The sequence below is a fragment of the Molothrus ater genome, chromosome 6, assembly GCF_012460135.2.
Source record: "Molothrus ater isolate BHLD 08-10-18 breed brown headed cowbird chromosome 6, BPBGC_Mater_1.1, whole genome shotgun sequence".
Taxonomy (NCBI): domain Eukaryota; kingdom Metazoa; phylum Chordata; class Aves; order Passeriformes; family Icteridae; genus Molothrus; species Molothrus ater.
The window spans coordinates 59398068-59411818 of record NC_050483.2 but is presented as its reverse complement, the minus strand read 5'-3'; the positions used below and the strand labels follow the sequence as shown (position 1 = coordinate 59411818).

Genomic DNA, 13751 nt, shown 5'->3' with positions numbered 1-13751 from the left:
ATGGTGGTGAAACGCTGTTTAAGAGGAGCTCACGGGACCGCCAGGCCGGGACCCCTCAGGGGCCGCGCCCGCCCCTCAGGGCAGGCGTCACGCGACCCCATCCAGCCGCGCGGCGTTTATGGGCGGAGAGGGCGTGGTCTCATGATTAATGGGCGTGGTCTGGTATGCAGATATACCGGGCGTGGTCACATAGTGGGTGTGGCTCGTGACGCGCTCTGTGGGCGGGAGAGGGGCGTGGCCAGACCGGGGCGGGTGATGTCGGTGACACAGCGGCCGTAGAGGGGCGTGGCCGAGCGCGCGCCCCTCCGGTGTGGCGGGGGGTGGGCGTGGCCGCCGTGACGCAGTTCCGGTTCCGGTGCCCGTCGCGGTGGCGGTGGAGCTGCGGCCGCCGCGTCGCTCCGGGCCTGCACCGGCTCCCTCCGCTCAGGTACCGGCACCGGCCCCGCCGCCGGCAGGGGAGCGCGGGAGGGCGGGGGGGCTGCGGCCGCCGAGCCGCGCCTCAGCCATCCCGGAGGTGCCGCCCCGCCTGCGGGGGGCGGGCGGTGCTGGTCCCTGCAGAGCACCGGGGATCGCTCGTGGCGGGGCCTGGTGGCTCTGGAGCGGCGGTGGCGGCGCTGGCTTGGCTGGGTTCAATATTTGCATGGCTTCTTTTTAAATATTTTTTTTTTTTTTGTATTTTGCGGCCGTAGTTTATTAATGAGCAAATCAATGAGCGTGGATTGCATTTGAGTGAGTTTAAGTTAAAGCTTCCTCTCTAAAGAAGGGCTCGGGAAAGGCGGTTTGGCAGAGTTGGTGAGAAGTTGGTTTATCAAATTTTAACGTGTTTAAGGCAGCTGATGTACAGGGGATAGCCAGCACTGTGTGGTATCAGGTTTTATTTCTGATGAAAAACTTGTTTCCAGGAGAATTCTGTGGAGAACGGTGCTGATCTGATGCTCCTCAGCCTTGGTGGTGGAGCTCCTCATTGCCAGTACAAAAGAAGCTGCTTTGTCTTTTTGAAGGCAAAATGACACGCCCTGAGAGTGCCCTTCCTCAGGGGCTGAAGGAAAAATTCGTGGTGAATATCAGGCCAGGCCTGGGAAGCGTTTTGGGTATTCTTGAAGCTTGAGTTCATTCAAATGCATTTTAGCCGTACCAGTTGAAGAAAGGTGGCAGGTGTAAATCCTGAAAAGTGATTTTTCTGGAGCAGAAATGTCTCTGGGTTTGTGTGTCAGAGGTGGGGGTACAGCTGCAGTGAGACACGTGGGTTTGGTGGTTTTTTAGGGGGTGGCACACCAAAACCCTGTTTGACAGTCACTCCTCAGAGTCAGAGTGTTCATTCCATCCAAAACAATGACCATAATGAACTGATAATGCTCGAGAGGAGAACAGAGGCTGCTCAGGAAAGCTGGGGCTGTCCCTGGATCTCTGGCAGTGTTCCAGGCCAGGCTGGACAGGGCTTGGAGCAGCCTGGGATGATGGAAGGTGTCCCTGAATGGCAGGGGTGGGATGGGATGAGCTTGATGCCCCTCCACCCCAAACCACTCTGGGATTCTGTGATGTGAGGCTCTGTAGCTCTCAAGATAATTCAGAGGCAGCTCTGAAAGATCAGCTGGAATCATTCCAAGCTGCTGGCATAACAGATCTGTTTCAGGATCCCCAGGGCTGGGTGCTGTGGACAGGAGGGATCTTGGGCAGGCGATCTCTGTTGTGCCCTGGCTCTGTGTCACAGCTGGCACAAACAGGGCACCTCCCCGTGCTCCCCAGTGTGGGGCCATCTGCTGGGCTTGGGGACCAGCTCTGGGCTGGGAGGGGAGGCAGCTGTGGAGCTGAATGGCCTGGTGAGGATGAGGAGCTGGCACACATCACAGATCCTTATGGCTTTGTGTTTTACAGCTCTTGGAAACTGCCAACTCTTCCTCTGTTTTGAGGAATTATTTTCTTTTTGGTAGTTGACAATTTATAGCAAATGTCACCATTTGGTTGTTGGTCTTGATGACATCTGTCCTGAAAATCTGAAATTTTACTTTTGTCATTTTTTTCATTTATAACAGACAGGGAAAGGGGCAGAAATATCCCCAAACCTCTCATAGCCACTGATGATGTAGCTGTTGGGTTAGTTTGTTAATTAACTTTATTTCACCAATGGATAAACACTCAGGGCACACCAAATTATTTTATGGTGTGTGAGCACTGGGGAGGCTTTAAGGATGAGGAAGGGGCCAGAGAGGATGATCAGGGGGGTGCAGCAGCTCTGTGTCCTGTGAGGAAAGGCTGGGAGAGTTGGGATGGTTCATCCTGGAGAAGAGAAGGCTTTGGGGTGATCCCACTGTGGCCTTGCAGTACCTGAAGAGTCTGCAAGAAAGATGGAGAGGGGCTGGTTAAAGTGACAGGGCACAGGGAATGGCCTCCCAGTGCCAGAGGGCAGGGATAATTGGGATTTTGGGAAGGAATTGTTCCCTGTGAGGGTGGGCAGGCCCTGCCACAGGGTGCCCAGAGCAGCTGTGGCTGCCCCTGGATCCCAGGAGAGTGAGCAGCAGGGAAAAGGGGGGGTCTGCCCCTCTGCTCCAGTTTCCTGAGACCTCACTGGAGTGTTGTGTCCAGCTCTGGGCCCCCAAAATCAGGAGGTGGAGCTGCTGGAGCAAGTGCAGAGGAAATGATGGAGATGCTGCAAGGGCTGGAGGCAGGCTGGGAGAGCTGGGGGTGCTCACCTGGAGAGGAGGAGGCTCCAGGGAGAGCAGGGAGGGACTGGGGGGCTCCAGAGAGCTGGAGAGGGACTGGGGCCAAGGGATGGAGGGACAGGAGCCAGGGAATGGCTTCCAGAGGGCAGGGATGGATGGGAGATTGGGAATTGGGAATTCTTTATAATGAGAGTGCTGAGGCCCTGGCACAGGGTGCCTAGAGCAACTGTGGCTGCCCCTGGATCCCTGGCAGTGCCCAAGCCAGGCTGGACAGGGCTTGGAGCAGCCTGGACAGTGCAAGGTGTCCCTGCCATGGCAGGGGGTTGTAACAAGATGATCTCTAAGGTCCCTTCCAGCCCAAACCATTCTGGGATTCTCTAAAGGCCGACTCTGAAGTGTTGATAGTTAACGCCTGAAGCTGCAGAAATTTGCATATTTTAGAAAACATTTAGAAGCCGTCAAAGACTTGGTGTCTCTTCCATTTTCTCCGGGTGCTATGTTGGGTAGTTCCACTTATGTGGGCAGAGATGCTGTTGTGGATGAGGTGGTGCTGGCAGGAATTAGTCATGGTGGAGTGACAAAGGAACCTCTCTGCCGAGGCTGCCGTGCCACCCAGTGGAAATGCAGCACAGCCTGTTGCATATCCAGAAAACCTTTTTTCTGTGTTTGAAAGATCATCTTGGAGACAGGAACTAAATCTGGCACATCAAGTGTTGGAATAATGTCATACAACTCAAAAAAAAAATAAAATAGGAAAGCAGTTGATGCTTAGTTTTGGGTTAGAAAAAGTGCTTTGGATGGCTCTTCCTAATGAGGGTCTGTAAGGACTGATGGATAAAAGCCAGGAAGGGCAAAAACATGGGAAAAATTGCTACTACACCATAGTTTCAGTGAGATGGATGCAATCCAAGAGGGTTTGGAGCTGAAGAAACCATCGTGGAGCTGGTTTGTTGTGGAAGCTGTGCAGCAGGACGGATTTAGCACGGCACACGTAGCACCAGGCTGCCAGAACCAGGCACAGACCTCCCTTACAGTCAGCCCTGCTTGTGGAGGCTCTTGGAAGAACTCTCCTGCCAGAGCTGGGTTGGGATTGTGCTTCCCAGAGCAGCCTCTCTCATCTCACCTCCCTGCTGGTAATTTCTGGGAGCAGCTCATGGAGAGGATATCCAGGAGCCCTTGGCCTCTGACCTGAAGGTTTTGCAGGGTGTAATTTCTAGGCAGGTGCACTGAAATCCTTCCTGCCTCTCATGGCTGTTCAGGATAAAGGGTGAGAGGGACTCAGCTCCTGGCAGCTTTGTTTTTGCAGGCATTGATCATCTCTCTCCATCCAGCTCCGAGGTGGCTGAGAGGTGCTGCCCTGAGCAGCAGAGCTGGAGCTGGCTGGCTCTGGGCTCCTGGGAAGGCAGAGATGTTTCCAGGGGCGTTGGCCTTCAGAAAACAAAGGGAATCTTATCTTACAGCGCAGTGGAATGCAAGCAGGACTTGACTCTGAATGCTGCCAGCTCTGTTGTCTTTCTGCTCCCTGCCAAGTGACTTTAACTCCTGAACCCTCCTTCCATTTGTTCTTTCTTCATCCCAACTGCAGGGAGGATAATTTGGAGTAGAGTTGGAATGTGGCAGAATGAATGTCTGCTACATGAATGGGATTCTCTGCTGCTGTCAGTGCTTGTGCACCAGGAAAGCTCCAAGAGATAATTGGTTCATTCTAATGACTCTGAAAATCCCATCAGGTCACCAATCAGTGTGGGGTTGTTTTTTTTTTTTTTTTTTTCCTAAAATCTTGAGCCCATGTGTGACCTGGAGGGACTTTAAAATTTACTTACTTGGGGGTCTTCTGTCTGTCACTGTCTCTGAGTCTGATTGGTGAGCATGTGAATGCCTTGGGCAATAATTGTAATAATATAATTAATATTCCTGTAAGGTTTTGACTGGGATTCTTTGACTAGTGTTGAACAAGCTGAATGGAATATAGATTCCAGATTTGAGTACAGATGAGTTCGTATGTTGTCTGAAAGGGTAATTTCAGTTTCTTTTTTATGAAATGAAGGTGGCAGTACCCAGATTAAGTGTCTGTTTAAAAAACATCCCTGAAATAGGGCATCCTTTCTGCAAGAGGATCCTTGACATGCTTGGCATGGGCTCAGTTATCCCAAATGTTGCCAACAAATGTTGCTCTTGTCTGCTTGCCAAAGTAAAAAAGCAACTAAATCTCATTATAAGCTATGCTTAACTACTTTTTTTTCTTCTTCTTTTTTCATTTTTTTTTCATAATCGTGCAGCAGAATTGTTCCCTTCATTATCATGGCACAGAAATATTTGGGAATGATCTGCTAACACATATTTGGGATATCAGTTAATATTTGGGAAGCAGGCTTGTTTCAGCTGTGTTCACCCACTGCTTGACTTGAATTTACTCCTCTCTGACACTTTTGTGACAGATCACAGGATTTTCTTCTGAGTTCTCCTTTAGTTTCCTTTCTTCTCTTCCTTCTCTCCCTCGCAGCAAATGTTCCAACTTCTTCTGTGGACTATTTTCAGTCTGTTGTAGATCTGGTTTTCAGTTGGTCTTATCCCATCTCTCCATCTGCCTAAATGAGGATTCTCTTGACCTGTTTTGGTGGTTTTTTTAATAACTTGATTATGATGATGATGATGATTATCTGTGCACTTATGTAAAAGGGTTTTTGTATTTGTCTGCATATTAATGATTGTTTTCCTTTATTTTTGGGGTTATGATAAATAGCTTCTCTGTCCATGGAGGTAAATTGGACCACAGTACCACCAAAAATCCCCTGCCGACTTATTGAGTGTGGTTAATTGCAAAAATTAATGAATTCTTAGCAGAAGAGGTATTTCTTGAAGAGAAATTGAGTTTGTCATAGATGTCTCAGACAGCTGAGCTGTAATAGCAGGAGCAGAAACCACTTCCCTGATGTAGTTCAGTTGGTTTCTCCACTTTAAACAAATAATCCTTGATCTGAAATGTTCCTCATCTGAGACAGAGAGTCCTTACTTGAAAGAACTACTGCTGTTATGAGTTAATACTGGAGTTTTAACAAACCTTTGTATTCATGCAGTTAGGCCCTGAATTCCATCAACTTTGTAGATACATATTTCTTAAAATATTTATTTAAATTATTAGGTGTTTCCTGACAGGTTTATTTAAATTACTAGGTATTTCTTGAAAGGTTTATTTAAATTACAAGGTATTTCTTAAAAGGGTTATTTAAATTATTAAGAGTAACTTGAAAAGTTCACTGTGTTTCCACAGAGGTCTGGGTTGTTCCATGTGGTCATAAATAACTTGGGAAATGAGATGAGCAGTGTCCTGTTGATACAAAGCCATTCAGGAAAGTAAGGATTGGGTAATAAATTAGCAGAAATAATTCAATGGCAATAAATCTGCTGTGATTCAGAGTAGATAAATGTAGAGTAGTGCATATAATTTCACATACAAAATGCTGGGCTGACCCTTGACACTGAGGAGTGAAATATTGCCCCAGAAGTGTCAGTTCCATAGGGATCTAGAAGCAACTGAAAAATGAAGAAGTATTAGGAAGGAAATAGAAGACAAACCAGAGCATAATTATGATACTGTATAAATCAATGGTTATCCCACATCTTCAATGCTCTGTGGTTCTTTCTTGTCATTCATCCCAAAAGATACAAAAGACTTGGAAAAGCCTCAGATTGAGGCAGGGAGAATAATCAAAGGTAGGGAAGAGCTGTTGCATCAGGGTCAGGGGAATAGACTGGGACTCAGCCTGGAGAAGGGAAAGATGAAAGAAAATGGTAAAAATCTGTAGGATGATGATCAGCATGGGCAGGGTGGGTAACAATAGACTTGCTGATTTCCTCAGCTACAAGAATGGAGGAGCTAGAAGTGAAAGTAAAATCCAGGTTTAGAACAAAAAAAGGAGATGGCTTTTGTGCAACAAATAGCAGCCTGTGGAGTGCCCTGCCAGTGGGTGTTGTAGGAACAACTCTGAACTGGGCAAATGAGACATCCCCTCATCAGGAAACTGGATGTGTTTGTGGAAAAGGAATTATTTGAGGGTTATTGCTCCATGGAAATTGTCTACAGCTTAGGAAGTGGCTGAGATTTGAATCATTGAAGTGTTGGGGTGAGAGTCATTCCTGTTCTTGTTCTTCTCTGCTGGTCATTGTTAAGATAAAATGGGATGGTCTCTACTAGTTCAGATAAAATGGGATGCTGAGCTAAGTGGCCCCTTGTCTGATCAGAGCTGTCCTGAGGTCAGGAGATTGTGTGGATAGTAACAAACTTAAAATACAGTTTCAGAGAAGATTGTACAAATAATATAATGTAAGTAATGTGGATATATATTAACCTAAGGGAGTAAAATGTAAATAATGTGGATATATATTAACCTAAGGGAGCTTACAGACCTATTTGATCTGGGCTTTCTGTACAAACCTCCATCCCTGAGACCATTCTCTGTCTTAGCAGTCAGTTCTTCACCATCAACAAGGGAATACAAGGATTGTGTTTTGTGGGGACCAACTTTGCAGTAGTATTTGTACTCTTGACTTCTGTTTTACATTTTTCCTGCTCTTTTGTTCCTTTCTGGCTCCTACCCTCTTCCCTAAAACTTTTTGGCTGCTCTTGGTAATCTTTTTAACAGTTCCTCACCTCTGGTTATGTGTTAATATGTCTCATTGGTCCCGAATTTTTAGTGCCTATTTATGTGGAAGTCAGGAGAGGTTGGAAGTTGGATACATGTTAGTGGCACCTCTGCAGTCAATTACTGCAGTTGGGGAATGTAAATAAAAGCATCCACTGCCCTTGGTGTTGTTATTTATTCTGAGATAATTGGAGGATAAACCATCACCAAACTATAGTTCTTTTATTTTTGGCAATAAGATCCATGGGGGGATTCCAGCTCTGAGGTCCTCAACATGAGAAGGACATGGACCTGTTGGGACAAGTCCAGAGGAGCCACAGAGCTGCTCCCAGGGCTGGAGCCAGGCTGGGAGAGCTGGGGGTGCTCACCTGGAGAGGAGAAGGCTCCAGGGAGAGCTCAGAGCCCCTGGCAGGGCCTGAAGGGGCTCCAGGAGAGCTGGAGAGGGACTGGGGACAAGGCATGGAGGGACAGGAGCCAGGGAATGGCTCCCAGTGCCAGAGGGCAGGGATGGATGGGAGATTGGGAAGAATTCTGAGGGTGGGCAGGCCCTGACACTGGGTGCTCAGAGAAGCTGTGGCTGCCCCTGGATCCCTGGAAGTGTCCAAGGCCAGGCTGGATGGGCTTGGAGCAGCCTGGGACAGTGGCAGGCATCCTTGCCCATGGCAGGGGGTTGTAACTGGGTGATCTTTAAAGTCCCTTCCAACCCAAACCATTCCATCATTCTCTGATTTAATCATGTTTTGGTTTAGAGGCATTGACTTCACCCACAGGAATCCTGCTATACCTTTCCCAAATCCCAGTTTAGAAAACACCTGGAATCCTTCCCAGGCATCCCTGTCTGAGCAGGCTCCATATGCTCCATATGAATGCTTAAAATATTTTTTGCTATTGCAATGTGACCCATTTCCATCCTGGGTCACACCTGTCTGACAGGAGGCAGGTGGAGGCTCAGGCCTTTCCTTTCCTTTATCCAGTGAAAGGTGCTTGGGTCACTCTGTGAGCACAGGGAGGCAGCTGGGACAGCAATAAACCCAGGGCTAAAACACAGAGAGTAAATTTATTCCCATTATCTCACTAAGTGGGGATCCCCAAAGCAACACCTGGCACAGGTGTCCTGATCCCTGCTCCAGGAGCTGCTGTGGGCCACAGGCTCTGCAACCAAGGCACCAAGAGGTGCTGCAGGTTCAGCACCTGCTGTGCTCCAAATGAGACAAATGTAGATGTCTCAGTTAGTCTTGCTTAAAAATACCTTTATTATTTTCAACAAATTTCACTTTATCTTACCTTACTTTTCAGCACAATGTCTGGAACTGATGATTTTTCGGTAAGTAACAGTTTTTCTTTCCTGAAGATCAGCTGTCACCATCATATTTTCTGAAAAATCTCTTTGGCCAGGATTTTTCTCCTGGGAAGCTGAGAAGCCTCAGAGAAAAAAGAAAATAATAATTATCTTATTTGCTTCTCCTGTGTTTTGCTGCTTTAGAATGTAGTTGGAAATTGTTTATCCAACATGTGAATTGTTTTTACTTATTGGCCAATGATGACCAAGCTGTGTCAGACTCTGAAGAGAGAATCACAGGTTTTTCATTAGTATCTTTGAGCCTTCTGTCTGTATCCTTTCTGTACTCTTTAGTATAGTTTAGTTTAGTATTCTTTAATATAATATAGACCATAAAATAATAAATTAGCCTTCTGAGAACATGGAGTCAGGTTCATCATTCCTCCCTTCGTCGGGGGTCTCAGAAAATGCCACAATCAGCCAGTTGTGTTGATTATCCCAAAAGCTGACATGGTTTTTTGAAGGAAAAGGGGAGCAGACAGCTGAGACATTTCCTCTGTGTCGCAGTGGTGGTGTTTTCCTTTTGGGTAGATGTAGCAATCCCTGGACTAAACATCAGAAGCTGCTGGGTGCCTCGTGGGTTCTCTCCTGTGACATTAACCAAGGAGCTGTGCTTTCATGGCATCAGGATAGTTGCAATGGAAATTTAGGGAAATGTTTTCAGGTTTGTGCTGCAGCTGCCTGTTGTTCCGTGTGGTGGGTCGCCTTTTATCTCTGGCTTTTGAACTGTGGCCTGTCAGAATGCCTCTGCTGCCTTAGCGATAGGCGCTGCACAAAAATGAATGTAATCATCTCTGTGCAGCCACCAGAGCTCCTCTCCTCCCTCCCTCCCTCCCTCCCTCTCTCCGGCAGCTGGGCTGTAGCCACGTGGTGGGGGGATGTCTGCAGCCGGGAATTCCGGCCCGCACATTCCATCCTCACCGCCGCTTTGTCTTTCAGTTGGCAGATGCTTTACCAGACCAGTCGCCTGCTAAAACCTCCAAAGTGAGCAGCACCAAGCCTGGCCAGCAGCCCGGGCAGCCTCCGCAGGGCTGGCCGGCTTCCAACCCTTGGAATAACCCCAGCGCCCCCCCTATGACTCCAACGGGACTGCCACCAAACACCTCGGCTTCCAGCGTGCCCTTCGGACCTCCTCCCACGGGAATGTATCCTTCAATGCCCCCGGGACCGCCTGCTCCATTTCCTCCTCCTCCTACTGGACCCTCCTGCCCTCCTCCTGGTGGTCCATATCCACCCCCAACTGTGCCAGGTCCTGTCCCACCAGGGCAGTATCCTCCACCAAATATGCCCTTTCCAGAGCTTCCACGACCTTACGGAGGTCCAACAGAGCCAGCTGCACCTCCTGCTCCTGTTGGGCCATGGGGATCCATGCCCTCTGGAGCATGGGGACCAACAATGGGAGGGCAGTATCCTGCTCCCAGCATGCCATATCCACCCCCAGGGCCATACTCTGCTCCCACCCAGACTCCAGGGGCTGCGCCGACGGTACCATGGGGTACGGTCCCGCCTGGAACGTGGGGACCGTCACCGCCCGGCCCATTCCCTCCACCCACAGGATCATATCCAGCTCCAGGACTATATCCTACGCCCCCTAATCCTTTTCAAGTGCCATCTGGTCCTGCTGGTGCTCCATCAATGCCTGGTGGTCCCCATGTGAGTATTTCATTTTGGTGTCAAGTTACTCTAAAGTGTTTCGCTTTTAAGTGGGGAAATTGAGTAGCATAAAAGCTGTTAGTGCAGGTAAGGAGTTTGAGCACACCTCAAGTTTTGCTCCTCAAGTCAGTGGGATAACAGCAATTTAAATATTAAATATACCAGCATGGCTAAATTATGTTAATGTCTCACATTTATATTATATCATGTTATATCATGTTATATCATGTTATATCATGTTATATCATGTTATATCATGTTATATCATGTATATCATGTTATCATGTTATATCATGTTATATCATGTTATATCATGTTTTACATATTATATGTCATATTATCTTATATTGCATATTATATTATATTACATATCATATGTTATATATCATATCAAATAATTGTATTATTTTATTGTATTATTTTATTATTATATTATGTCTCACATTATATGCATCTGTATTATTATTTTATACATACATATAGATAATTATTATATTATTATAGTGGTCTTCCACTCCTTGGAAAAACTCTGAAAGCCAAAAAAAGGGGGAAAGCATAATAATTCTGAAGGAGATGGTATATATCTTGATTGGTATATATCTTGATCTCTTTAATCAAGAAGAATTGCTCCCCTTGCTGATAGAGCAATAGGGAAGGAATAACAGAATATAAAGATGAATTTGTGATTAATTAACAGTATTTGTAACTGTGAATGAACTGCTGTGTGAAAAACCTGTATTGACCATGCCTTATTGTCTCTTGCAGCCTTACCGCTGAATACGTTCTGGGCAACAAAATACTGTAGTTTTCCACCTTCATCCACTACTTACAGAGATTTTTACAGTTTTTGTTTCAGTAATGTATGGGGCTATGAAGAATATTGCCTCTTGTATGTGCATTTGAGGTATGAAGGAGCAGTTTACATCAATTTACCTTGCTCATATGCTGGCATAATTATTTGGTTTAATCAAGTGAAATACAAAGAGAAGAAATCAACTAACACACCTGTGGTTCTTATGTTGGCAAGTATTCCTTGGAAAAACAGGAGTTGCCATGTAAGGATTATAAAGAATCAGGCCCATGGAATTTTAAAAAGTCAATTCTTAAATAAATGCTTTAAGTCTCGTTGCCAGACTCCTGCTGGTCATTGAATGGATGGATAGTCATATTTTGTCTATTTTCAGGTTATTCTAAAAAGTCAATAGAGAAAGTGTTTCAACATTTTAGTCAAGAAACCTAATTTTTGAACGTGCTACAGTAATTCAAACTAACAAGACAGAGCATGTGAACTCGAAGGTTTTCTCAGCATTTTGTACATACTCAAACCAATTGCTCGGTCTGGGACTATGGAGGAGAAGAGCCACGTTTGGAAGCCTTGGTGTGACTTATCAGCACACTGTTGGTGTTCACAAACAGGCATTCCTGTGCAAGTGAAATAACCTGGATGTGCAGTTAACTTTGAATCAGCAAAATGTGAGTTTTATGCATGCAAATGAGGACATCCTGTTGCCAGTTCTCATTCTGTGGTGGTTGGAAGTTTGGCTTGGTCTGTGTAAAGAGAAACTGATCCCCACGTAGGTACTTCCCTATTTCTGACCTGGGTTCTAGTCATTTCAAATTTGACTTGGCTGCTGGGTTGTGTAAACCTGGCAGACTTTTTCAGAGTCCCTGGAAACTGAACTTGAGCTTAAAACCCAACCTGAGCATTCCCTTCCCAGCAGTTTTTGGCACAGTTGTGTCACGACAGAGATCCTCGTTGGGCGCGAGGGGCTCTCGTTTGCTGTCCCTGGGAGCAGCCCCTGTTCCCAGCTGGGTGTGTGCATACCTCACGGAGTAGGAGGAATTTGGGAGAAATTGAATGTCAGGAAGCCTGTGCACTGCTGTGCAGCTGCCTCTCCCAAGGGGCACTGCCCTGAGCTTTCATGTTCTTGCCATATCTGTGCCAAGCACGTCCGAGGGGTTTGCCGAGACACGGCCGCGGCTCTTGGTGTTACTTCATGGCCTGCGCTTGGACCACGGACAGTTTGTTTCCTCCCCAGCTGGGGATCTCCTGACTTAGCCTCTGTGGGTAGAATTAGGAACAGATTTTGCTTCACATGGTAGCTCATTAGGGAGTCTTTGTATCATGGAACTGTGAACACGAGTGAATTCTCCTCCAGTACTTTCGTGGCTTCCTGCATGCGTGTGATGGACGCAAAAAAAAAAAAGCACATGGGGTGACCTGGTGGTGATGCTCCTTGGTAGTTACAGCCTTTATGGCAAGGTCCTACAGTATTTTTGCAGGAGAAAGCAGCCAGCTGAGCTGTGGCTGCTTTAATCCAATGTCATGAAAGCTGATAGCAAGGGAATGTCTATTTTTTCTTTTAGGAAGACAATACTGGAGCTGAACAAAACTACTTTAACACTTCAACTTAAACCCCAGCAACTCAACCCTTGTAATAAGTACCAAAAGTGCAAGTCTTCACTAACCTTAAAAAAACCCCCAGTTGCCCCCCAAGCAGACTTGGCAAGACTAATTAAAAAATTAACATAAGCAACATTGACCGCATTTGCTTAAGTGCTTTTTTGATACCTGCAGCCTTAGACTGTAAATCATTGTAATGAAAAAACCATTTATTCCAAATGAATGGATCATGCAGTAGCAGCCCTCCAGTTGGAATTGCACTGGCCATATGTCTCTGCAGGGAATGGGAAGAGGTAGGAAAGGATAAAGCAAAAGTAGCAAGTAATGATTTTTGGAAAGGGGTTTTGTAAAAGTAACTAGACTTCTAGGTTCTTCCTGAAATAGGCAGGATTTATTACTGGAACATTTAGGCTAAAATTCAATATATATGGGATGTTTTTCAATGTATATTCGTATTTCTTGAGGTCATGAAAACTGTTTCATAACCCCTTTGTTTTTGTGAGCAGAGTTCTTTGCATAGCAGTGAAAAGGGTATTCCTGTTAATCTATTGTGTAAAAACTCAAGGTGTCACTATATACCGTGTAGTAACTTTATCACATGTTATGTCAAGTGTGAGCAACTTCTGGCCTGAAGCTTTTGCAATGGAATTTGTACATTTCTATGCATCATTTTGAGTTCAATTGCTGAGGAGTTCGTTTTGACTTGTGCTTTGAGGTTGACATACTGCATTTGTTTACAATACGAAATATAAGCAATCACATCTTTAAAGTATAGATTATCACCTGCTGCTGTATTTTCTTTAGATGAAACAAATATTGCTGTATGATAGTGAGAAGCTATAAATACAGGATTTGATATTTTTTTGAAAATGCTGTCACTTTTGTATAAGATTAGACATTAAACGTATTTTCAAGACTGTTGTGTTCACTGTTTTTCAATTCCTGCTTTTGACATGCCTGTGTAGACTTTTGCCTTGAATGAATAGTAAAAATAGGACATCCTTGATTTGCAAAGCCTGAATATAAAATCAGAATTACTTGACTTCTGTGAG

General features: G+C 45.9%; 1 protein-coding gene across 1 annotated transcript; it reads left to right on the top strand.

The window, feature by feature from the left end:
• The first annotated feature begins 344 nt into the window (after positions 1-344).
• Positions 345-13741, top strand: MAPK1IP1L (mitogen-activated protein kinase 1 interacting protein 1 like). Its single transcript, XM_036384184.1, has 4 exons — positions 345-427; positions 8600-8627; positions 9582-10295; positions 11061-13741. The coding sequence occupies exons 2-4, from the start codon at positions 8604-8606 to the stop codon at positions 11070-11072; spliced, it is 750 nt and encodes a 249-aa protein (XP_036240077.1). The 5' UTR covers positions 345-427; positions 8600-8603; the 3' UTR covers positions 11073-13741.
• The last annotated feature ends 10 nt before the right edge of the window (positions 13742-13751 follow it).